The sequence below is a fragment of the Dendropsophus ebraccatus genome, chromosome 2, assembly GCF_027789765.1.
Source record: "Dendropsophus ebraccatus isolate aDenEbr1 chromosome 2, aDenEbr1.pat, whole genome shotgun sequence".
NCBI lineage: Eukaryota > Metazoa > Chordata > Amphibia > Anura > Hylidae > Dendropsophus > Dendropsophus ebraccatus.
Genome location: NC_091455.1, coordinates 128,268,375 through 128,295,095, shown reverse-complemented (window position 1 = coordinate 128,295,095; position 26,721 = coordinate 128,268,375). Strand labels below are relative to the sequence as shown.

The 26,721-nt window shown below is 41.5% G+C and overlaps 1 protein-coding gene across 1 annotated transcript in view; it reads right to left on the bottom strand.

Moving 5' to 3' along the window:
* The window catches only part of ADCY2 (adenylate cyclase 2), a 296,028-nt gene that overhangs the window by 81,301 nt on the left and 188,006 nt on the right, over nucleotides 1–26,721 (bottom strand). The window contains exons 5-9 of the mRNA XM_069959683.1: nucleotides 24,166–24,314; nucleotides 22,294–22,405; nucleotides 17,284–17,411; nucleotides 6,180–6,338; nucleotides 3,140–3,272 (exon numbers count right to left, since the gene is read on the bottom strand). Of these exons, the coding sequence (XP_069815784.1) occupies nucleotides 3,140–3,272; nucleotides 6,180–6,338; nucleotides 17,284–17,411; nucleotides 22,294–22,405; nucleotides 24,166–24,314 (681 nt within the window). The remainder of the gene's footprint in view (nucleotides 1–3,139; nucleotides 3,273–6,179; nucleotides 6,339–17,283; nucleotides 17,412–22,293; nucleotides 22,406–24,165; nucleotides 24,315–26,721) is intronic.

Here is a 26,721-nt window from a genome sequence, read left to right as displayed (position 1 = left end):
CTCTCCCCCATGCTTCTCTCCTGTGCTTCTCTCCCCCATGCTTCTTCCCCCTTCTCTCCTGTGCTTCTCCCCCCATGCTTCTCTCCTGTGCTTCTCTCCCCCCATGCTTCTCTCCTGTGCTTCTCTCCACCATACTTCTCCCCCCTTCTTCTCTCCTGTGCTTCTCTCCACCATACTTCTCCCCGCTGCTTCTCTCCTGTGCTTTTCTCCCCCATGCTTCTCTCCTGTGCTTCTGTCCATCATACTTCTCCCCCCTGCTTCTCTCCACCATACTTCTCCCCCCTGCTTCTCTCCTGTGCTTCTCTGCCCCATGCTTCTCTCCTGTGCTTCTCTCCACCATACTTCTCCCCCCTGCTTCTCTCCTGTGCTTCTCTCCCCCCTGCTTCTCTCCTGTGCTTCTCTCGACCACACTTCTCCCCCCTGCTTCTCTCCACCATACTTCTCCCCCTTGCTTCTCTCTTGTGCTTCTCTCCCCCATGCTTCTCTCCTGTGCTTCTCTCCACCATACTTCTCCCCCCTGCTTCTCTCCTGTGCTTCTCTCCCCCATGCTTCTCTCCCCCATGCTTCTCTCCCCCATGCTTCTCTCCCCCATGCTTCTCTCCTGTGCTTCTCTCCTGTGCTTCTCTCCACCATACTTCTCCCCCCTGCTTCTCTCCACCATACTTCTCCCCCCTGCTTCTCTCCTGTGCTTCTCTCCTCCATACTTCTCCCCCCTACTTCTCTCCTGTGCTTCTCTCCACCATACTTCTCCCCCTGCTTCTCTCCTGTGCTTCTCTCCTGTGCTTCTCTCCCCCATGCTTATCTCCTGTGCTTCTCTCCACCATACTTCTCCCCGTTTCTCTCCTGTGCTTCTCTCCCCCTTGCTTCTCTCCACCAAACTTCTCTCCCCCCTGCTTCTCTCTGCTGTTTCTCTCCCCCATCCCCAGGTTTCTCTCCCCCTCTTCCTTCACACCTCCTCCGAGATGGTCGCCGCTGCTGTCCGCCTCACCTACTGGCCGCCCGTAGGGCCCGAATGTGCACCTCCAATCAGCGGAGATCGGGAGCGCGGTGCGCTGCGGCACGCAACCGCCCACATTATAATTCGCCACTGATCGCTGCGCATTGCCGGGGAACAAATCACAGGGGCACCATAGTTTGGGGAACTTTCCCCGCAGCACACCCGACCATGTGTCGTGGCACACTAGTGTGCCACGGCACACTGGTTGAAAATCACTGGTCTACACTGTAAGGTGTACAGTAGTTTGATCGCTCCTATGGTATGGTAATTTAATAGATTTAAGCACTTCAAAATAAATGTCCAATATGAACAAAATCTTATAAAGATATAAAAATATTACAGATTTAAAGGGGACCTGTGAGCAATTTTGCCATTCGAACCAATCTGACCAAACTATAAAAAACTGCAGACAAAGGAAGGGGAGTCATGCAAGCATTAATGTTGTTGAGTCATACCCAGAAAGGAGCATGTAGAAATGTTTTCTATATAAAAAAGTATGGGCACCTAAGAAGATCCCACTCCCCTAGGCACTTGTCGTAGCAGTGTCCGGGACCTACAGCAAAGCTAATCAAGCTGCATGACCAAGATATTGGGTATGTATGGACTCCCCTACCTGACTTATGTATAGGCCTGTCTGTAGTTTAGAAAAAAGTCTACTATAGGGTACAAACTCACACACCGTATACGCAGCAGATACACAACAAATACGCAGCAGATTTGATGGTTTAGATTTGATGCTGTGTTCAGTTATTTAGATCTAATCTGCTGCGTATTTGTTGCGTATCGCAACAGTAAATATGCTGCGTATACGGTGTGTGGGTTTATACCTTTAAGGAACACAGACCAGAACTTTATTTTCTTTTAAAAATACCATATTTATCAGATAGACACTAGATTCTATATGTGTATTAACCCAATAGGGAAAGGCCTAATTTGAGTCTTGAAGCAACTCCATGATTGTTTTGTTTTCTTGCTGGCTAGTAATTTTAATTATATAGCCAGCTGATAATTATCTTACATTTATTTTTAAAGTTAACTTAAAGGGGTGTTTTTGGGAAACTTTAATTTTCCCCTATCCACAGAATAGGGGAAAAGTAGGAGGTCACGGGGGGTCTGACCCCTAACCCCCCCGCCAATCTCTGTAACGGACCCCGACCCTGTTATGAATAGAGCTCCGGGTCGGCACGCGACCAGCGGCTCTATGCATTCCTATGAAGAAACGGAAAGAGACAAGTATGGCGCTCTTCCAGCATACTTGACTCTTACCGTCTCTCCATAAGCAGCGGGCCGCGGGCTGACCCGAGGGTCTATTCATAACAGAGCCAGCGGGGTCCATTAAGGAGATCGTTGGGGGATTAAGGGGTCGGACCCCCCATGATCTAAGGTCCACACAGAAGACGTTTTTGGATTTGGCAGTGAGAACACTGGTAACGTGGGCTAACAGCAGGAGTAACGGAGATTGCAAGGGGAAAATAAAGCTGCAACTAAGATTTCTCTTGGCTGGAATACCTTTAAGGACCAACTGAAGCAGCTGGCTAACTTTAACTTTGCTTACTCTGTATATTTGAAGTAATGACAAGATTAAGTGTCGCAGTGGGACTAAAAGGAAAAATAAAGTATAAAAAACTTTAAAGGGTAGAAATATATAGTGTACACCATATATACACCTTTAGTATCACAGTATTTGCAACAAGGTAAACAATAATTCCAAAATTTTATTTATACCGCAACAAAATGTTGTTAAAAAGTGTAAACAAAATTGTGAAAGTGTTCTTTTCCCTATTAACGTGCCCTAAGAAAAGAATATAAGCTGCACCCCAAAACATAACAATTACAAAATATAGGTCTTTGAATGTTGCAGTGCAATATTTCTTTCTATAAAACAATATGGGTGGCTTCTCCCTGCCCGCTGATAGATTTGATAGATCTCTTCCTATACCCAGAAAGAAATCTATCAATGAAAGTCGGTGGGTGAGGGAGAAGACATTGGGGACAGCCACAATGACTTGTGGTTCAGGCAGCATAATAGAGTGATGACACTTTCCATTTAGGTCCAAAATAGGCTGGTCCTGCAGGGGTTAAACAACATACAAAAAGTGAAGTTGTTCTGGGAATTTTATTAAAGTATTAAAGTAAACTAACCTTCGGGTTTATAACAAGAAAGGTAGTAATATTATGTTCCTTTAAATATGGGTCTCTTAAATGGCCATCACCATCCTCAACTTTGTATGCTCCATTCAAATGCTCCAGTGTAACTGATGTGATATGCACACGGCTGCAGCAATAATCAATAACCATAAGAAAAGAAACAAGGTGCATATGAAATAATACACATAATAAAATGATCTTCAATAATATTTTTTATTTAAATTTAAAGCGACTCTGTACCCACAATCTGACCCCCCAAACCGCTTGTACCTTCAGATAGCTGCTTTTATTCCAAGATCTGTCCTGGGGTCCGTTCAGCAGGTGATGCAGTTATTGTCCTAAAAAAACTTTTAAACTGGCAGCCCCGTGCCCAACGGCCGGGGCTTAGATTGTGTATGCATAAGGCTGGCACACCCTCTCTGTCCCTCCTCCCCACCCTCCTCATCATTAGGAAGGCTCCAGGCAGATTGTCTCCTATTCATCACCTGTGTGAATATTGAACATGGGCTGGATCAGTAAGACACTTGTGCAATGTTCAGACAGGAGAAAATGTTTCAGTGGCATTCCTAATGATGAAGAGGGTGGGGAGGAGGGACGGAGGGGTGGTGCAAAGTTAGACCACAGATTCTCTAAGTTTAAAAGTTTTTTTTTTTAGGACAATAACTGCATCACCAGCCAAATGGACCCCAGGACAGATATTGGATTAAAAGCAGCTATCCGATGGTACAAGCAGTTTGGGGGGGATCAGATTGTGGGTACAGAGTCACTTTAGTGTCACTGTCGTTTGTAAAAACTTTTGACATGTGAAAAGTTTGGATCGGTCCGGGTCTGAGTATTTAGAATGGTACTCATTGGAAGAACGAGCCAGGAGAAGACTGCACTAAGTGCAATCCTCTCACAGCTCTAGGTTGTGCCCGTCTCATTGCCTGTGTAAGGGTGCTTTTACACAGAGAGATTTATCCGACAGATTTTTGAAGCCAAAGCCAGGAACAGACTATAAACAGTGAACAGGTCATAAAGGAAAGGCTGAGATTTCACCTCTTCTCAAATGCATTCCTGGCTTTGGCTTCAAAAATCTGTCAGATAAATCTCTCTGTGTAAACACACCCTAAGCCTATTGATATCACGTGACACAGTTTTCAATCCATAGTATGGTCACTGTCACACAAATATTTTCAGGACATTAGTACACTACACTATACATAAATTAAGACAAATAGGTGAACAAAGTTAACATAATAATGACACTTAAATGACACAACAAAAAACATTTCACTGAATAACATTTTCTAAACATATGTCAAAGAAATACATTTTTAGCAGGATCTTTGGGTAAAGAGTAAATCCTCACAGGACTTCTAGGAAAGACAGTGAGTATCCCCCTTACTTGCTTTGTCTGTCTATACACAATGATTGCTAGCTTTCCCTGTATCAGTATCTGTGTAGTGAAGGCTGTCAATCATCCTGTGTGGGCATCATCCTTTTTCAATAAATTTTCAATAAACTAGCATTGCATTTACTTCTGTGGGTGTTGTATGTTCTGTATACACTTCTATTATTTACTTCTAGTTCCTCTTGTGTTCTCAGTCACATGACCACCACTGTCACGTTGAATATATCTGTTTCACTGGACATGATCACAGGTGGGTGGGGGCAGGTGTCCCTCTCATTGGCTAGCTGGAATTCCACATTGGTTTTAGCCCTGTCTCTTTAGGTGTAGCTAAACATTACAAGGCAACAAGGCTAACCACTGGCTCTTCTGCATTCCTGCTGCAGTATCTACTGAGCTTTACTACTAGCTCCACCTATAGGGGTAGAGATAAAATCAATTTGGAGGTCCATGGTCCATCTTGGAGGGGGAGTTGGTCGGTGGCCTCAGGTCAGGGTAAGAGAATAGATCCAAGGTGCACAAGAGAGAGAGAGATCAGTCTCCCCCAATGCATTCCCCATTGGGGTTCTGTACCAGCCTACAACTCTAGCTAGAGAAGTAGCTCTGTTGTAAAGTTTAGGGTCTGCAAGACCTATTCCACCAAGTTGCTTTAGTGAAGATAATATATGTTTGGCTAGTCTTTTTTTTTTTCCCTAAAGTACCTTTTATTCTAAAATCAGGTAAAGTAAAGAGGATAATGTGGGACACTATGGGGGATGTTTATTAAGTCCCCCATTTATTAATTATTTTTTTGCGTAGGGCTGTAGCTCTAAGGATTTATGTAGAATCGCAATACCTCTACATAAATCCTGTGCGCATCGGAGCCCATTGGTGCTCAGAGCTAGAGTAGGTTTCACTGACATTTTTCCTATGGAAAAATAATAAATGCGGCACACTAAGGCCCCGTTCCCACTGAGCAAAACTAGCGGAATGCTGTCAGCCTCCCGCTCATAATGGGAGTCTATGTGAGGCGCGCGCTCCTGCCCTGTCCGCGCTGAAGAATGAACATGTTCCAATTTCGCTAGTTTTGCTCAGTGGGAACGGGGCCTAAGAGGCCACGTGCCCTCTGCATGCTGCCACACTCCACGTTTTGACTCCCCCTGACTTCTCTCTTATTATCAAGCCAACAGTTACCACCCTGGGCTCCAAAATTACTAACATGGCATAGTATGAAACAAAATACCTCTTTGATGCAGTTTCATACCTCCTTTACAACCTACACAGGTTTATGTACTACTATAATGCAAGCTGGAACTTGGTACAACCCATTACAGTTTTGAATTCTTAGTATACATTTACCACTATATCTTTTGGAGTTAGTTGTTCCTGTTATACATTCTGAAAATCAATGAACTTTTCTTTAAAAAAAAAAAAGTAAAATCAGTCCACACTGCAAAATTACATGCAGAATTATTTTTTGTATTTATTTGTTAAAATTGTTAAAACATTTTTGTTAAATTTTTTTATAGATTGCTGATGCCCTATTCTGCTCAATGGAAAATCTGCAGCATTCCAGTAGCCTAGATCTGCGTTAGTTTATATAAATCAGTACCAATCTATTTAAATAGAATGCAGAACTGATTAAAAAAAAAGTACAAATCTTACCCGGGAACTCCACCTGCCTCCATGTGATTTGCTAATGTAACATCATGTGACCATACATCATATTGCCATTTTTGTAGACCAATAACACCACACAAAACATTTCCAGAATGAACTCCAACTCGCATGTTAATGTCCACTCCAGTTGCATCCCTTACTTTCCTAAAGAAAAAAAATAATAAAACATTTAACATAAAAATGAAGTGTGAAATAAATGGGTGTCTGTATGAGCTGTGTTATGCACTTCCAATTCAGTTGGAATATGTAAGATCTCCAAGAGATAAGGAATGTTGTTGGACTCCTCTGTGAAGATTCTGTGGTGCAGAATCTATTTAAAAGTGTACGGATTCTTAAGTGTGTGAATAGAACTCAACAGTTGTAACAATACTCAGCATCAGAAGAAGAGCCCACCCTACTTTCTTTGGCCTTATTAACACATCCGTAGTACGGCCTGTAATTGCAGACGCACTATGAATGTGCATGCACGGATTACAGCCCTGTAACATGTACGAACGTGTGAATGAGCCATTGAAATGTATGGGTCCGTATTGCTGTTTGCAATTGTCTTAGCCTCCTTGTAAGAATGCTCTGATATTCCTGTGCAACCCTTACTTCCTGCTACCAATTTTTGCTACAATAAAAAAAATAAACAAAAGAGAATCTAAATCATATAAATACTTGACCATGTTACTCTCTAGCTCATTCAAAGACTCTGCCTAGGCTAAAATCACACTAACACAGCTGATCACACTAACAGATGTCAATAAGAAAAGGTGACCACCTTTCTACACTGTAAAGACTAAAACTCTAGGGACTTTGTATTATAAAAATAGCCCTCAGAAATAAATCAGCTCATAATTTTAGACTATTATGGGTTAAAAAAAAATATGTATATATTTTTAAAGGGGTTATCCAGTGCTACAAAAACATGGCCACTTTCTGTCAGAGACAACACGACTCTTGTCTCCAGTTCAGGTGCGGTTTGCAATTAGGCTCCATTCACTTCAATGGAACTGAACAGCAAAACCCCACCCAAGCTAGAGACAAGAGTGGGGCTGTCTCTAAATGAAAGTGGCCATGTTTTTGTAGTGCTGGATAACCCCTTTAAGAGTGGACATTAAGAGACATTTCAATCAGGGTGATTTAATAAATAAATTTTCCCCCAAAGTCTAACTAAGGCAACTGGGTAAGTAATGATAGCAGAGGCCAGTCATCATGGATAAACATAACAAACAGCTCTAATAATAATAATAATAATAATAATAATAATAATAATAATAATAATATAATAATAAAATAATAATAAAATAATAATAATAATAGAGGAAAATAGATAGCTTATGTGGAAATAACAGACATGTGGCTAGACTTGACTGTACTATTAAATGGAACCTATGAGCAGGTTAGAAGTCACCAACCTGCTGTTATGTTTCCATAGGGCCTGGGACGCTGAGGATGAAGACACTTTTTTTTACCTTCATCCTCAATGCCATTTTCAGTAAATCTTTAAGAGGCACTGTCACTACTATTAACTTCTATTAAATCAATAAAGTCCTGTTAAAAAAAACCACTCAACAAACATACGGTATATTAAAACTTTTTCTTAGTTTTGCTAAAAAATACAAAACAAAATAAAACTCCCCACTAGAAGTTAAGTTTAAATCTTAGTTGAGTCTCCTTTCTGCTGGCAAATTTGTCAATTATCTAATAAAGATACTAGAAAAACTGCAGAAGAGAGGGCAAGCTTAGTCATGTAAGCAGGTCAGTAGCTGAGCAGTGCGGAATTGAGAGCAGCAGCAATAGCTCCACCTGACATGCTTTATTCCTGGTATGTTGTCTTGCACCCCCCCCCCCCCACACACACACATGTACCTCACTAACCAATGCTCAATAGCGTTGTATTGCCGCCCCCCCCCCCCCAAATCTCAATAAGCAATGCTTCATGATAGTACTGTATTACTATGTAATAATGCACAGTACTACAGTACATCCGAAGCCGGGGCTCAGGCAAACAGACAGCTATATTCCAGAGTTTTCAGCTCCGCTTACTGGATGCCTCCAGCCACTCCATGCCCGTGATTGTGGAGCCACAGCTCAGCACATTCTGCCAAGACAGACTGATGGGATGCACTAAGCTGTGGCCCAGACATTTAACATGGAGTTTATGAAAAGAAACTTACATGACTACTCAGTAATTGTGCAGAATAAATAATCCGTAGCACTCGTTTTCATATGCAAAAAGTGTTCAAATGTTTATTTACAGCGTGCAGAAAGGTAAAGCCAGGTATATTGCAATAATTATATCAGAAATGACACCTCATTGGTGTGATAGCAACATAAGGTTTATGGCGACTTGTGGACGTTTCGACCTAATCCAGGTCTTTCTCAACGTCGCTGGGGTAGGATGTGTCGAGGTGCCCTCCTAGCGCTATCCTTGTGGCGTATCATGCGCTGTGTGCATGCTCCTGTTGTGCACCCCTACTTCTTAGACACAGCGCATGACACGCCACAAGGATAGCACCAGGAGCGCACCTCGACACATCCTACCCCAGCGACGTTGAGAAAGACCTGGATTAGGTCGAAACGTCCACAAGTCGCCATAAACCTTATGTTGCTATCACACCAATGAGGTGTCATTTCTGAAATAATTATTGCAATATACCTGGCTTTACCTTTCTGCACGCTGTAAATAAACATTTGAACACTTTTTGCATATGAAAACAAGTGCTACAGATTATTTATTCTGGATTACGTTGGGTTGAAGCCCGTCCGTATTGAGCACCAACAATTTGGTCTCCTGTTGTGCACCCCTACTTCTTGCTGTCTACTCAGTAATTGTGTTCTCTACATTGCAGGAAAAATTTATAAAAAATGGGGCCAAGAAAGGGTCTTTTCCATGAAGTACTTGTTTGAAGCACAAGTTTTGGAATGAACCTTATTTTTTTATACATAAAGGCTGCGTTCACACTACGTATATTTCAGTCATTATATTTCAGTCAGTATTGCAACCAAAACCAGGAGTGGATAAAAAACACAGAAAGGATCTGTTCACACAATGTTGAAATTGAGTGGATGGCCGCCATATAACAGTAAATAACGGCCATTATTTCAATATAACAGCCGTTGTTTTAAAATAACAGCAAATATTTGCCATTAAATGGCGGCCATCCACTCAATTTCAACATTGTGTGAAAAGATCCTTTCTGTGTTTTTAATTCACTCCTGGTTTTGGTTGCAATACTGACTGAAATATACTGACTGAAATATATATATACTGACTGAAATATACGTAGTGTGAACGCAGCCGCATGCGGGCAGCTTCACACAAACCGTATCGAAGTGAATTTTCTGCTGCGGATACGCAGTGGATACGCAGCAGATTTGATGTAAATAACTGAACACAGCATCAAATCTACACCATCAAATCTGCTGCAGATTTGCTACTGATCTGCTACACATTGGTCGTGTTTGTTAGCACCCTTAGGGTGTGTTCACACGTACAGGACAACCCCTGACTTTTAGGGTGCATTCACACGTAACAGATCCGCAGCGGATTTCTTGCTGCAAATTCGCAGCTAGATCCTCTGCGGATCCCTGCCCTGTACACTTAATGGAAGACAAACTTGTAGCGGGATGCACATCCTGCTGTGAGAATGTCCGCAGCCCGCCTCGTTAACCCCCGGCCGCCAGAGCGTATACTTCACCTGGTCCCCGCACCAGCTTGCTTCGGGGCTACGGATCCGTTACGTGTGAATGCACCCTAAGGGTACAAACCCACACACCGTATACACAGCAGATACGCAACAAATACGCAGCAGATTTGTTGGTACAGATTTGATGCTGTGTTCAGTTATTTAGATCTAATCTGCTGCGTTTTTGCTGCGTGTTTGCTGCGTGTTTGCTGCGTATCGCAGCAGTAAATACGCTGCATATACGGTGTGTGGGTTTATACCCTAAGGGTATAAACCCACACACCGTATACACAGCGTATTTACTGCTGCGATACGCAGCGAATACGCAGCAAAAACGCAACAGATTAGATCTAAATAACTGAACTCAGCATTAAATCTTCACCATCAAACTGCTGCGTATTTGCTGCGTATTTGTTGCGTATTTGCTGCGTATACGGTGTGTGGGTTTGTACCCTTAAGAAGATTGCCATGCATTCGCTTTATACGGCGAAAAAAAGCAGCAGGGTTTACTAGCTGGAGCCCTGCTGCGGTCAGGCAGGGGTTAACTGCAGCTAAAGAAAAACAACAACAATCAACTCACCTGTGACCCATTTCCAGCAGCTGCGCATCTTCAGTCCTGTTCCCGGCACAGGCCGTGTGATGCCCACTGCCTGTGCTGGAAATCCCTGATGCTCTCAGCAGCTAGGAGATCTTCGGGAGAATGAAAGAGGCTCTGAAAGTCCCCGGCACCTCTGTCATTCTCCCGAAGCTCTAATGGCAGCCGAGCGTCTCCGAGCTTTTCCGATTAGACACTCGGCAGCCCGGAAGAGCTTCCCAGGCACAGGCAATGTGCGTCACATTGCCTGTGCCAGGAACTGGACGGAAGAAACGGGTCACAGGTGAGTAGAATTGTTTATTTTTTTTATAATGGTCACCACATTTGGTGGGGATGCAGATTTTTCGGGGTTAAAAAGTAATCTTATTTGCCGGAAAATACGGTAATACTTAAGGTACTAAATGTAGACTACAGACTACATCTGTGCAGCAGTGTTGTGGAGCAGATCTGTACATTGTTTTACAGTTTTGAGCAGGGCAGTGGCTGAGATGATTAACCCCTTCGGGACCAGGCTAATTTTTTAATTTTTGCGTTTTCGTTTTTTCCTCCTTGTGCCTTTTAAGGCCATAGCACTTGCATTTTTACATCTACAGACCCACATGAGCCCTTATTTTTTGCTTCACTAATTGTACTTTGCAATGACAGGCTAAACTTTTGCATAAAGTACACTGCGAAACCAGAAAAAAATTATATGCGTAGTGAAATTGAAAAAAACCCCACAATTCTTTTTCTTTGGGGGGATTGTGTTTTTACGCTGTGTGTCCTATGGAAAAACTGACATGTTTTATATGTTACTCAAGTCGTTACGATTAAAACGATATGTAACATGTATAACTTTTCTTTTATCTGATGGCCTGTAAAAAATTCAAACCATTGTTAACAAATATACGTTCCTTAAAATCGCTCCATTCCCATACTTATAGCGCTTTTATCCTTTGGTCTATGGGGCTGTGTGAGGTGTCATTTTTGCAGCATGATGTGTTCTTTCTATCGGTACCTTGATTGCGCATATGCGACTTTTTGATCACTTTTTATTAAATTTTTTCTGGATTTGATGCGACCAAAAATGCGCAATTTTGCACTTTGGGATATTTTGCGCTTACGCCGTTTACTGTGCAAGATCAGGAATGTGATTAATTAATAGTTCGGGCGATTACGCACGCGGCGATAGGAAACATGTTTATTTATTTATAACCTGGGAAAAGGGGGGTGATTTAGACTTTTATTAGGGGCGGGCGCTTTTTATTGACAACAACACTTTTTCCTTTTTTTTTAATTTTTTTTTACACATATACTAGAAGCCCCCCTAGGGGACTTCTAGTATATACACTTTGATCTCTCATTGAGATCCTTGCTGTATAGTTATACAGCAAAGATCAATGAGATAGACACTCATTTGCTTTTGGCTGCTGCAGCCGAAAACAAACGAGTGCCGAGTCGGGGACGGCGCCATCTTGGAGCGGTCCCCGGCCGGCTTCAGTAACTGAAGGAGCGATCTCCCCCACTAGACACCAGAGAACCGCTGAATCCGGTAATTGGAGGCAGCTGTCATCTTTGACAGCTGCCTCCGATTATCTAATTAGCGGGCACGGCGATCGGACCTAGTGTTGCAGCTACATTCCCAACTAGAAATAGGCATAACACAAGCCTATGGCTGTATCCATGTTTTCCAGGATTCCCTAGGGCTGCATCCAACTTCTCTAGCCACCGGTATTCAAATGCCAAACATTTGGACTTGAGCATGCTTGAGTTGTGCTAATCTCTTTTCCTGACAACTTTGTTGTGACTAGAGATGAGCAAACCAGATTCGTTTTGCTTCGTATCCCTCAGGCTGGCTGGCCTCTCTGTGCAGAGGAAGGATACTGCCATAGCCGTATATATATGTTTTCCAGGCATTTTCCAGGCGGTCCCTGGGTGGTACCCTTCCTCTGCATGGGGTCGGAGACAGCAGCCTGAGGGATACGAGCACAGATCAGTTTTGCTTTGTACAAAGCCAAACATATCTGGTTAACTCATCTCTAATTTCAATTATTTTTTTTTTTTACGTCAATAAAGACTAAGAAAATCAGCAATTTTATTAAGAGAAATTTTAATATATATTTTAATACTGGACTGGTGGAGGGGCTCAGAGAGTGCTGGGGTTCATGGTTTAGGAGGTGCACTAGTTGCCTTGACCAGCACACTTAGGGTGTGTTTGCAAAGACTATAAATGGAGAACAGGTCATAAAGGAAAGACTGACATTTCTCCTCTTTTCAAATCCATTCCTGGCTTTGATTTCACCAATTGCATCCAAAAATCTGTATGTGTGAACACACCATTACAATATGTCACTGAGAGAAAAGGAGGAAGGCTGATTGTTATTTAACTAATCTGGTACTATCTTCATACCACACAGTGGCGTAGCTACCATAGAGGCAGGCCAGGCAGCTGCTATGGGGCCCATGTCGCAGGGGGGCCCGGAGATGCACAGGGAAGGTAAGAGTCTTATGTACTGTAGTGTGTAAGTGATCCTTCACTTACATGCTACAACACACAAAAAATGGTTAAAAAGAAGAAGACAATGAGATTTCTGCTTTACTGCTCTAATAACCCCTGATCTCTGCAGGAGCTCTGGAGAACAAGCAGTGCAGCAGAGTACTCCTTGTCTTCTGTTTTTTTAACCCTTTTTTGTGTTGCAGCAAATAAGTGAATTTTGGGTCACTTACACACTGCAGTACATACGGGTTAAACAGAAGGTCTGCTCTTGCACCTATGTATTTAACCATAAGGGCTCTTAATGGGCCCTTATAGTTAAATACAGTGGACTGACAAAACAAGTAGCCATTGGCTCTATCTGTCTATCTGTCTATCTATCTATCTGGAGTGCTTTGTGTTGTGCGTAGGGGAGGGGGGGGTGTACAGTTTTTTATGCTATAGGGCCCCCTGAATCCTAGCTACAGTATGCCCCTAATACCACAAAGCCTATTTTAGCGAGTAAACCCCCTGTCATCCTCGCAAGCATTTTAAATGGTGTATTGCCAGTGTGGAATTTGTCTTAAGTCTGAGGCCTAGTCATTTCGGAGAATTTACAAAGTAATTTTTCAAAGTCACAATTGTGTACCATGAATGACATAGTCCCAATGTTTTCATGGGCACTATATAATGTCTTCATGTGGAGCAATTTGGCAGGCGGAAAAGAAAAATCATTCTTTGCCTCCATTTTAGTCTCTTAGACACTGGACAGTTACCAAATACAAACCTCCAGATTGGATTCTTTGAAATTGCCATCAGCAGTGAAACACTATGCAGCCTTATACCTAAAACAATCAGGACAGACTTCTTCAACTGGATTAAATCAGTCTGTTACTTTGGATGTCGCTTTTGTTACCAGGACAGGTGCTGTGAACAATATGCTGCTGCAGCAGACTTTACCCTCCCACCATTCTATCATTCCTATATTTTACCGCCTATACCTCTCATAGTCAGGTCATACTTTTCTACCACTATGCCTTCGAAACAGAAAACAAGTGGCCACTCTCTTACCCCAAAAAACAGATTGGTCACATGCCCCTTTAGGGCTACCTCCTCACAACCTAATGTAGCTCTTCCAGGAACTGTTCTTCAGATTCCCCATCTGACCATGAAGGACCTGTCAACAATGAAACAGGAGTAAAAATGATCCCATTGCTAGACAAGGCTTTTCAGCAGGATTCCACGGTCTTTTTGCGGAGACCAGGGTTAACCAGCCCATGCCCTTTTATTTATTACCTCCGGTGAATAAGCCTAGTGTTTCTTAATCAAAGGGGCACTAGGCTTATGTAAGTCAGCATACAGGCAGTGTGTAAGAGCATAAAAGTTAACCCTGGTCTCTTGCCATACTAGGGAACAGCCCCTGGACTCTTGAGCCTCATTTATACAGCAGAATTTTTTTTTTACCTCTGTGTTGCTGCTGAAAGGTCTGCTTTAAATCCTGTTGAAGTAATTAACAGGATTAAGGGTAGCATTCCTATGTTAATACATAGAGAAAGTGTTTGACTGCCTTGGTTGGTCATTGATGTTTTGCTGCATTATAAACGTATAAAACTTTAGAATGATTTATTAAAGCGACTCTGTACCCACAATCTGACCCCCCCAAACCACTTGTACCTTCGGATAGCTGCTTTTAATCCAAGATCTGTCCTGGGGTCCGTTCGGCAGGTGATGCAGTTATTATCCTAAAAAAATACTCTTAAATTTGAAGACCATGCCAAACAGGAGTATCTGTGCCCTAACTTTGCACCACCCCTCCATCCCTCCTCCCCACCCTCTTCATCATTAGAATGCCACTGAAACATTTTCTGCATGCTGAACATTGCACAGGTCCTTAACGATCCAGCCCATGTGCCGGGGTGCCACAGGTGGGGAATAGGAGGTAATCTGCCTGGAGCATTAATAATGATGAAAAGGGTGGGGAGGAGGGACAGAGAGGTTGTGCAAAGTTAGGGCACAGATACTCCCTTTTGGCACAGGGCTTCAAGTTTAAAAGTATTTTTTTAGGACAATAACTGCATCACCTGCGAAACAGACCGCAGGACAGATCTTGGATTAAAAGCAGCTATCCGAAGGTACAAGTGGTTTGGGGGGGGGGGGGGGGGGTCAGATTGTGGGGACAGAGTCACTTTAAAGCAATACATGCAGTGTTCTCTCCCCCCTCTTTGTTGTCCTGTGCTTTGAACCATTGTCATTCCTCTTCGTCCAAATATCCAGGGAATCAGAGACAGAGAAATGAAATTATCAATATTTACTTCCAATTAAGCATCCAAGTACAGTGTTGCATTATCTAACCTTCATTCTCTGCTAAGGGACTTTGGCCAACTCAGTGGTAAATAGAACAGAAGCTCTCTCCATAAATACACTATTACACCTGTCATTTACAAAGAAAAAAAAGGAGATCTCAGTGGTGCACTATGATTTTACATTTGGTACGCTTTATTCCTGGAGTCTCCCTACTTTAATTCAATAACTTCACTTCTGATTGATAGAATAAACTCTCTCTTACTCTCTTTTTGGCTGCATGGCATCAAATGACCCTTACCAAAATTGATTCTTTACTAGGCTATGTTCACACTACGTAAGAGACCGGCAGTTTTACGTAGTGTGAACATAGCCTAATGTCCAACTCATTTCCCTTTCCTTCTGTCCGATCCTTGGCTACCTAGCTCTTTGTACCTCCCATATTGTATATTGCTGAGGATCAGACTACCATTATGTCACTACTCCATGCACCTCTATAGTCATCCCAGTTGCATACATTAAAGAATCTGAAAACAAATCTTAATTCTCCCAAAATAAGTACAATAATTAACATAAATAGTAAAGTTCTATTTCCAACTTTCAAAAGTCCTGCTCTTTAATGAGTGATACAGAGGATTGCTGCTCAGCCCTAATACTAACATGCAAGAGCTGTTGTTTCCGCTCTTACTGCTGCAAGAGGTCGCTGCTGTGTTCTGTTTCTGACAGCAGTATACTACACTCCCAGTACAGACTGGTGCAGGGGATTGCTACTGTGCTTTGGTGCTGACAGGGGCTTTCCACGCTCTTAGCTCTCACTGCAGCCACAATACTATTTAAGAAGCAAAAGTGGTCACAAATGACAAGAACCATTTAAGTGATGGATACGTAGAATTGCAGGTCAACAGTTAATAGTAAAAATAAATAAACTGGAATATCAGTCACAGTCTATGTACAAGAGCGAAAATCCTTACAGCCTAAGGAGATTAGGAAAGACTTTCAAATCTAAAGGTCAATTTTTAAAAAGAATACTGTAAATATGAGCTATATTGAATATTGATGGATTCACACACCATAAAATAAAGATATAATACAGCCATTTGAGGTTAAAATACAGCTGTATTTTCAATATATCGCTATGTTCCCACCTTGTAAAATACCGGACGTTCCGTGACCCGGAAAGGTAACGGAACAGCCGGTGTCTGAGATGATCATCCCGATGATCTTTACTGCCTCTGAATTCGGATGCGGGGGCACGGTCATGATCTGAGTGTATACTATGTGTATACACTCCGGCCTGGATTCCTTAAAAGGCAGCACTACGTGAGTTACGTAGGCATCACGGCCATTGTTACAACGGCCATGATTATTACGAAACTTACGTAGTGTGAACATAGCCTAATAATGTGCTCTATTGCTGTCTATGGGAAATTGGTCATCAATGCACATACAGTATAGAATAATGTCCGTTGTTGATTACGAACATCCAAAAAATGATCATGATCATTATTTATGACCTGTGTTTCTAAAATAAGGCTCTGTTCACACAGAGTAAAACTTGTGGAATCCCACGGCGGAGGACATGTCTATTCTTCAGCTCGGAGAGAGGAGGCTGGCGGGATACCGCCAGTTTTACTCCGTGTAAACAGAGCCTTACGGTCAGTTTTAGGCTATGTTCACACACAGTATTTTTGCTAAGGATTTTGGTCAGTATTTTGCAATCAAAACCAGGATTGGATTGAAAACACAGAAAAGGCTATGTTCACACACTGTTGACATTTAGCCTTTCTGTGTTTTCAATCCACTCCTGGTTTTGGTTGGAAAATACTGACCAAAATATTAAGCAAAAATACTGGGTGGGAACATAGTCTTAAATTGTAAATGAAATATCAAGTTGGGAAAAACACAGCTGATGTGAAACGGCACGAATGTTCTTATCCTTAGTTTGGGTATGGCGTTGCAGCTCAGTTCCATTCAACTGACAGCTGTGGTGCTGTTCTTATTTGTATTTAAGTAACATAATATATACTGGAAGCAAGTAAATAAATAAATATTTTATAAGGAACTTACTTTATTGCTTCACACATATCGAGTCCCATTTTAACACAGTTTTTAGCATGATTTGGCAAGGAAATTGGCAATCCAGATACACAGTAGTAGCAATCACCTAAGATTTTAATTCGCATACATTCATTTTCCTGTAAAAGAAGTCATAGTTATATACCCATAATAGCATCTTAACAGGATTGTGAGGTCAGGAAAAGACGCCTAAAGCCTTCTGCTCCCCAGCACTCGTCTCCTGCATTTTTACATCTCAGAAGTAAACCTTCAGAGACTGGAGGGGTAGGTGAATATCCTGATCATCCAGCAGGAAGTGAGCCCCAAGGAGCAGAAGGCGGGAGTTGTCTACACAGTAATAGTACCTTAGCTATAGGGTTGTTGTTTTTTTTAGAGAAAACTATAATAAATCCAATAATAAATCATATAATGTGTATTGGATGTATAAAAATGCATCAACATGTTCATGATGTAGTCAGGGCATAAAGCAACTTCTTGAAGGCTTGAGAAGACTTTTTAAGTGGCACTTAGTTTTTTTGTTATTTGCTCCCTGGCTGTAGGCTCCCTGTTATACTCACCTGTGATGGTCGCTTTACTACAGCACAGTATCATTCTGGTGCTCTGATGCTGTCTGGATTTCGCTGATGCCTATGTCACATATCTTCTGACTCCTTTTCTTTCCCCAGGGTTTTTGAACACTGTAAGTCAGTGTCTTCAAGGCATCTCTATAAGAGATGCCTTGAAGACACTGATTCTGGTGTCTTTAGATGTGGGACAGCCAGAGAAGAGGTCATGTGGGTTCCAGTGAACATTTGAAAGGGATTTGAATGGCATTGTAGCACCAGAATGACACCCCGCCACAGGAAAGTGTTAATTTCAGGTGAGTATACCAGGGAGCCTGCAGCCGAAAAGCAAAGAGAAAAAAAAAGGGGGGTGGTTCCTGAAATAGAAACATTTAAAAATCTGTTTAACTTTATGACACCAGTTTATTTGAAAACAATTTTTAATTTTTTTTCGCCCTTTAATCCCTAGATGACCCTTGCCGTACAGGTATGGCACGGTTGCCTGCCACCAAACGACTCATGCCTTACTTGTACGCCACTAGATTGTACAGCGCTATGAAGCAAGCTCAGGAGCTGAGTTCACTTCATAGCGGGTGAGGGCCAGCTACTTACCAATGAGGACCCCTGCTGTGTGATCCCTAGTCAGTGCACTTTTGGAAGAAAACAAATCACTAGCACTAAACAAATGGCTGCTCTTGCATACTAATGCTGCTATGTCACTTGCAACTGCTGATGCTGAACCAAAATTCCAAGCTTTTTGTACTACTGTTCATAAAGGCATCCAGTGGCACTCACTTTATATATACGTTACTTATTTATTAGCATTTCAAGTGCATACTGCAGTTGGGAGAAGGTGCCACCTTACTAGCTTTGGCTGAGGGAAGGTGACTCAACCACTGAATTATGCACTTGGAATGCTGCTAAAGAAGCAACTTATGGTGCGTACCACCGGATGCCTTCATGAATAGTAAATTCTGGTCAGTGCAAAAGTGTTGCATAAGTAGAAACACATATATAACTGACACATTTGCAAGATCACGTAGTATCATATTATATCATATTACGTTCTATAGTAATAAATGTGTTGGATTTTACTGTGGCTGCCCTTGAGAAAATCTTAGAAATGTATGCCAGCTATGAGCTGGTGTATATTTATGCTATAATTTACAGTTGCTATAATTTAAATTTACAGTTATTGGTGTAAAAAATATACTATTTTCTGGGGCCCTACCCCCTTTTCCACAAAGCTCCACTCAAGCGGTGGGAGTGGTGTAACCTGCCTAAAAAGTTGCAAATATTTAGCCAAATGAGCAGTGCACAAAGATTAATGCCTTCAAGTCAACCATATGGCTATATACGTTCTAACTGCAAAAGCTTGGTGTAGTTGGAATGTATATATATTTGTGAAGACGGGGACTTTAATGTATGCTGTGGTGCTTTAGTGTGAGCATTTTCCTGACTGCTGGCTCTCTCCACAGGTGCCAGCTCTCCCTTTCATTAAACCCTTGCCTGTTTGATCGCTTTTAAAGGGCTTAAAGAGGATGTACCACCAGGTACATCCTCTTTAACCTGACACAGGGATAGAACGGCACCGTCACGGGGAAGCCGGTGCTGCGGTCCGTTTTTCGAACCGCGGCCTGGTTCCCAGTACGGTGCCATTCTTTCCACGGTTACCAGCCGGTGCTCAAGCACTGGAGGTAGGCCAGCCTGCCCCCAGGGGGAGGGAATTCCCTCCCCTCTAGGACTTGGCTCCTTTGATTCTAACGGAGCCGCGTCATAGAGGGGAGGGAATTCCCTCCCACGGGGGGGCGGCCTGCCCTACCTCCAGTGCTTGAGCATCGGCCGGTAACCGTGGAAAGCATGGCACCGTACAGGGGAACTGGGCCGCAGTTCAAAAAATGGACCGCGGCACCGGCTTCCCCGTGACGGCGCCGTTCTATCCCTGTGTCAGGTTAAAGAGGATGTACCTGGTGGTACATCCTCTTTAAGAATAGCACCACACACACACAGAAGTTCTTCAAAGTCCTCTAATAGTGCAGAAGTGAAAGATGAAAATGGGGCATAGAAAACTAAAGCACTGCTTTAGTGTGGGCAGAGCTGTACTTTTCTATGCCCCACTGTCATCCTCTGTTTTGGCACTGTTTGAGGGCTTAGAGGCACAGCACCGCTTCAGTGTTACCTGAAGCTAAGGAAGGAAATAGCAGTGTATTAGGAGAATGTATTTACAAAGATATTCCACTTGACGAGCCCTACCAGTTTAAGGGTGTATTCACACGTAACAGATCTGCAGCGGATTTCTCGCTGTGAATTCGCACAAGATCTGCTGCGGATCCCTTCCCTGTACACTCTATGGGCAGACAAACTCGCAGCGGGATGACAAACTCGCAGCGGGGGGGGGGGGGTGTTAAAGAAGCGGGCTGCTGACATACTCACAGCGGGATGTGCATCCAGCTGCGAATTTGTCTGCCCATAGAGTGTACAGGGCAGAAATCCGCTGCAGATCCATTACGTGTGAACGCACCCTTAGGCTAGGTTCACACACAAAAAATTAGAAGCCAAATAGGAGATGAGAATAACCTTAAAGGATACATGGCATAAAGATATCCCAAGAAACTTTTGCTCTAATAGGCAAAAATACAAAGACTTATTGTAATAGTCAAAACTGACTAAATGGTTAGCAGTCTGGGCCCATAGGGATCTATCAGGCCCAATTCTTTTCATTTTCAGACCATGTTCACACAACGTAAGTAAAGTATTTATCACAGCCGTTGTTGCCGATTTGCAACATGGCCATGATTAAAACTTAACTTACATTGTGCTGCAGCTAGAGGGAATCCCGTCCGGAGTGTATATATATAGTATACACTCTGTACGGGATCGTTAGCGGCCACGCAAAAAACTGACATGTCAGAACCTGTCAGTTCACACGATGCTGCTCCGGCCACAATTTTTGTAGTTCTTGCTACTTTTAAACTATTATTAATAAATTATTTAGATACTCCCAGTACACCCTGTACTAAGAGTACTAAAATGGTCATCAATTTAAATGCCGCCATAAATCTTGTTTTTTGTGTTTTTTTTTTAGAATAATTTTCTACTTAAAATGCAGTATCTTGAAAAGTATATATCATTAAATCACTCTCTACTTCTCTACATTCATTATTCTTCCTCATGACTCGCATCTTACGTCTCATATGCATATTCAGGGGTTGCATAGCTGAGCTGTTTCATGAGATAAGCAAAAGCAAGACAAATAACTCAGCAGCTCAGGCAGGTGGCATTCCAGGTTTTCAGATGAGCTATTGTGCAACAGGATGGGAGTTGGCAATCAGTGCCAGGCTGAATGTACCATAAGAATATGCTTAAAGGGAATGTATCACCTAGATTTTCTTTTACTGATTAGGGTCAGTTACTATAACATATTCTTTTATTCTAATATGTTTCTATTTTCTGAATGTAATTTTTTTTACATTCACTTTTTGTAGACACAGGAGGTCTCAGCTTAGTTTGTGCCCTGGTGGTTAGAATGAAAACTGCTAGATTTCAGGATTATTTTATAATATAGATAGAAAAATGGAAAATTAGAGAAAACATTAAAAAAAGGTTTAACATAAAAATCTTTTTCTTTTAAACTAACTGGTGTCAGAAAGCTATATAGATTTGTAATTTACTTCTATTAAAAAATCTCAAGTCTTTCCATACTTATCAGCTGCTGTATGTCATGCAGAAAATGTTGTTTTATTTTCAGGCTTACACAGTGCTCTCTGCTGACATCTCTGGCCGAAACAGGAACTGTCCAGACCAGGACAGGTTTACTATGGGGATTCATAGAAAACCGAGACAGAGTTCCTGTCTCAGCCAGAGATGGCAGCAGAGAGCACTGTGTCAGACTGAAAATAAAACATTTCCTGCATGACATACAGAAGCTGATAAGTATGGGAAGACTTGAGATTTTTTAATAGAAGTAAATTACAAATCTATATAACTTTGTGATTTGAAAGAAAAAGATTTTCATTGGATAACCCCTTTAAGCCAACTTTTCAGCTGCAGCTTGGTTTAGGGTGTTTGCTATTTTCCGCATGCTGTCATCTCTGTACTTGTTTCTGCTTTCTTGCAAAGATCCCACCATAGGAAATATTAAGTGCATCTAATAAATGAGGAGATGTCCTCAGGGTTACACTAGAACTTTTTGTAGAGCTACAAGATTGATATTAACTATAAGCTTAAGTTACAGCTACAGTCTACAATCCACACTAAGCTCTGTGCAATCTTGTACACTAGAGCTGTGACTCAGTCCAGTCCTCTAGTGCTTAAAAAAAAAGAAAAAAAAAGAAAAAAAAAGCAGTGTAGCCCTGGCCTAACACCTTCATTAAGAGTATGCCCTTGACATTTTTACAATCTTGAATTGGAATTTACTTGATCATTTGTATAATAGTGTTTGTGATATAACAATTTGTACCTTTGCAATTTGATCAAACTTTCCAAACAACTCATTAAGCATATGCACTAGTTCTCCTGGAGAGCAATCACTGGCCAGTCGGGTAAATCCAACAATATCGGCATACAAAATGCTACAAAACCAAAATAGAGATATTTAGAACTGTATAAAAGAGGCATTATTACATTTATAAATGTATATTAAAGAGGTTTTCAAGAAAAAAGAACGATAGCCTATCCACTGGCCAAATGTTGGGACCCTGCCAATAAACTACTCATAATCTAGTGGATAGGCTATGAATATTTTTTCCTTTAAAATATCTTAAACTTGTTGTAAATTATGTATAGTAAGCTCTTTTATATATGTTTTATAACATAATTGGTTACATTATTTTTTTTTTGTAATTAAAATGATTAGGCTCCCCAGTATTTTTCTTATTTTCACTGTTCGAATACTTTTCTTCCCATTCCTATAAAGTGTATCTCTATTTTTATCTTTACTAGCCTAAAGGGGTATACCATTTTTAGAAGATTGTATTTAAATAAGAATGTTGCCTTAGGGGCAACTTCCTACCTCCCAAAATGACATATTATCCTCTGTTATCTCAGGAGGCTTGACAGAATTTCATATCTGAGCTTAAGCCCCACCCCCTGAGTGATGTCACTAATTCTGATCAGTCTCTACAGCCTACATCATCATCCCACTATCATATACACACAAATCTTTATTGGGACATATAGGTAAAAATGAGATGTGTGCATGCTTCCTTGTTGGTAAACAATGGAACAAGCAGAGTAGCGGGCAGGTGATGAATACAGCAGCTGTAATATTTTGCAGCAGCTCTGAGCAAAGAACTGGCAGGAGTGCTGTGGGAAAGGAATGGGCAGGGTGGTGAAAAGCAATGCATTCTGGGAATTGAAGTACAAAGCAACTGCTCAACAAGGGAGTACACTGATTATTCGAATTCCCACCCAAAGCTGTTGCAAAACATCTAATTCCAGTGCAGGCTATTACACCTGCTGCTTTTACTGCCTGTTTGCTTTCTCTAAAGTATTCCATTCATGTGAAATTCTGTTGAATGTCAATAAATTCAGTAAGGGTTTAGGCATAAAATTCTAAATTCTCCCAGAACCCTCTGTATATAAATATGGCTTTAAAGTTCATGTACAATTCTCTCTTTCGTGCGCAAAAACTGATGCAAATTCTGTGGATATATTTTTTATTCTCTCTCCAGACACTGGTACAACCTGCATATTTTCTGCTCTGTCTCAAGACTCAAACTGTCTCAAGTCTCAACACTAATGGTGCGTTTACACAGGCAGATTTATCTGACAGATTTTTTAAGCCAAAGCCAGGCACAGACCATAAACAGGGAACAGGTCATAAAGGAAAGACTGAGATTTCTCCTCTTTTCAAATCCATTCCTGGTTTTGACTTCCAAAATCTGTCAGATAAATCTGCCTGTGTAAATGCACCATAAGGTTCTCTCACCCTTACCTACATTTTTACAGCCTTCTTCACGTGTGCAAACACCTCCACTCTCATGGAGTGCAGTTTTTTACTTTCTACTTCCAAAATAAGCAATTTTAAAGTTATCAAAAAGTCATATGTACCCCAAAATGGTGCTATTGAACATTACATCTTGTACCACCAGAAACAAGTCCGCACAAATCTATATCAACAGAAATTATAAAACCTAACATGCAATTTATACCACATTGGCAATGTTGTAAAAAAAATGTTTTTTTCATCAATATTCTTCCTTTCAAAAGAAAATATTATACATTATTAAAAAGTTGAAGGCAGAAAAACTATTTGGTGCACCCCAAAGAGGTTAATCCCAGATTTACCACTTCCACTATTATTAGGTTTGCTCATGCCCCTGAAGCTTACCTCACATTAATATGCCTTTTTACATACAGGTTATGAAAATTATTTGTATTTTCCAGCTGTCCTGCTCGAGGTCCTTGCAGTCTCTGAATAATTTCTGCTTTCATTTCCATAGCAATATGAGCAGGCAGTAAAGAAAGAAGAAGACGCTCCTGGAAAATAAAAGATATCAAACATTAAGTGCAAACTAGATTTGCATTTCCAGGGAAATACATAGTGCTTGAAAAGAGCGCCCCTTTAACAGTGACTTCCCTTTAAGAGAAACTTTAACCCTGCGTGCCATCCCTTTAAAAGTGACTTGGGTCCCGTCCCTTTAAGAGCGACACGGGTCCTGCCCCTTTAACCCCTTAAGGTCAAAGCCAATTTTCGTTTTTGCGCTTTTGCTTATTCCATTTTAAGTTTAAAAGTCAACAGCGCTTGCATTTTTTCACCTAGAGACGTATATGAGCGCTTATTTTTTGCGAAACCAATTGTACTTTGCAATGACAGGCATTATTTTTCCATAACATATGCTGCGAAACCGGAAAAAAATCATTTGCGCTGTCAAATTGAAAAAAAAACTAATTTGTTTTGATTTCGGGGAGTTTTGCATTTACGCCGTTCGTCCCATGGTAAAACTGACTTGTTATGCATGTTCCTCAAGTCGTTACGATTACTATGATATATAACATGTATAACTTATATTGTATCGGATGGCTTGTAAAAAATTCAAACCGTTGTTAACAAATATACGTTCCTTAAAATCGCTCCATTCCCAGGCTTATAGCGCTTTTATCCTTTGGTCTATGGGGCTGTGTGAGGTGTCATTTTTTGCGCCATGATGCGTTCTTTCTATCGGTACCTTAATTGCGCATATACGACTTTTTGATCACTTTTTATTACATTTTTTCTGGATTTGATGCGACCAAAAATGCGCAATTTTGCACTTTGGAATTTTTTTGCGCTGACGCCGTTTACCGTGCGAGATCAGGAATGTGATTAATTAATAGTTCGGGCGATTACGTGTGCGGCGATACTAAATATGTTTATTTATTTGTTTATTTATTAATTTATATTTATAAAATGGGAAAAGGGGGGTGATTTGGACTTTTATTAGGGGAGGGGATTTTTTATTAATAAAAACACTTTTTTACTTTTTTTTTTTTTACATGGACTAGAAGCCCCCCTGGGGGGCTTGTATATACATAGCACTGATCCCTCATAGAGATCAATGCTGTGTATATACACAGCAAAGATCCATCAGATCGGTCATAGATTGCTATGGCCTGCTGCAGGCCATAGCAATCTATTGCCGAGCCGGGATCAGCGTCATTCCGACGCTGAGGCCCGGCTCGGGCAGAAGAACGGATCTCCCCCCCGCGATCGCATCGGGTCGCTAAGGGGTTAAGAGAGACTTGGGTCCCAAGTTGCTCTTAAAGTGACCCAAGTCGCTCTTAAAGGTACCCAGGTCGCTCTTAAAGGGACCCAAGTCGCTCTTAAAGGGACACAAGTCACTCTTAAAGGTACCCAGGTTGCTCTTAAAGGGACCCAAGTCGCTCTTAAAGTGACCCAGGTCGCTCTTAAAGGGACCCAGGTGGCTCTTAAAGGGACCCAGGTGGCTCTTAAAGGGACCCAGGTGGCTCCTAAAAGGGACCCAGGTGGCTGTAAAGGGACACGGGTCGCTCTGAAAGGGACCCAGGTCGCTCTTAAAGGGACCCATGTTTTAAATAAAAGTAAATAAATAAATAAACATGTTTGGTATCGCCGTGTGCGTAATCGCCCAAACCATTAATTAATCACATTCCTGATCTCGCACGTTAAACGGCGTAAGCGCCCAAAAAAATCCCAAAGTGCAAAATTGCGCATTATTGCTCGCATCAAATCCAGAAAAAATGTAATAAGAAGCGATCAAAAATTTGTATATGCGCAATCAAGGTACCGATAGAAAGTACACATCATGGCGCAAAAAATGACACCTCACACAGCCCCATAGACCAAAGGGTAAAAGCGCTATAAGCCTGGGAATGGAGCGATTTTAAGGAACATTTATTTGTTAACAATGGTTTGAATTTTTTAAAAGCCATCAGATAATATAAAAGTTATACATGTTACATATCGCTGTAATCGTAACGACTTGAGGAACATGCATAACAAGTCAGTTTTACAATAGGGCGAATGGCATAAATGCAAAACTTGTTTGTTTTTTTTCAATTTGACAGCGCAAATGATTTTTTTCCGGTTTCGCAGCATATTGAGATCTTTTTTTGGAAAAATAATGCCTGTTATTGCAAAGTACAATTGGTTTCGCCAAAAATAAGTGCTCATATAAGTCTCTAGGTGAAAAAATGCAAGTGCTATGGACTTTTAAACATAAAATGGAAAAAGCAAAAGCGCAAAAACGAAAATTGTATTTGACCTTAAGGGGTTAAACGTAAATTTCTTAAAAACGTCAAATCCGATCAAAACGAAATATAGATAGCACACTTCGCAACGCCGAGGGCTTTCAAAAGCAGTTTGAACGGAGTCTGTGCGCAAAGCGGTTCAGGCTGTATTAAGCACAGAAAAATGGCTGGAAGAAGA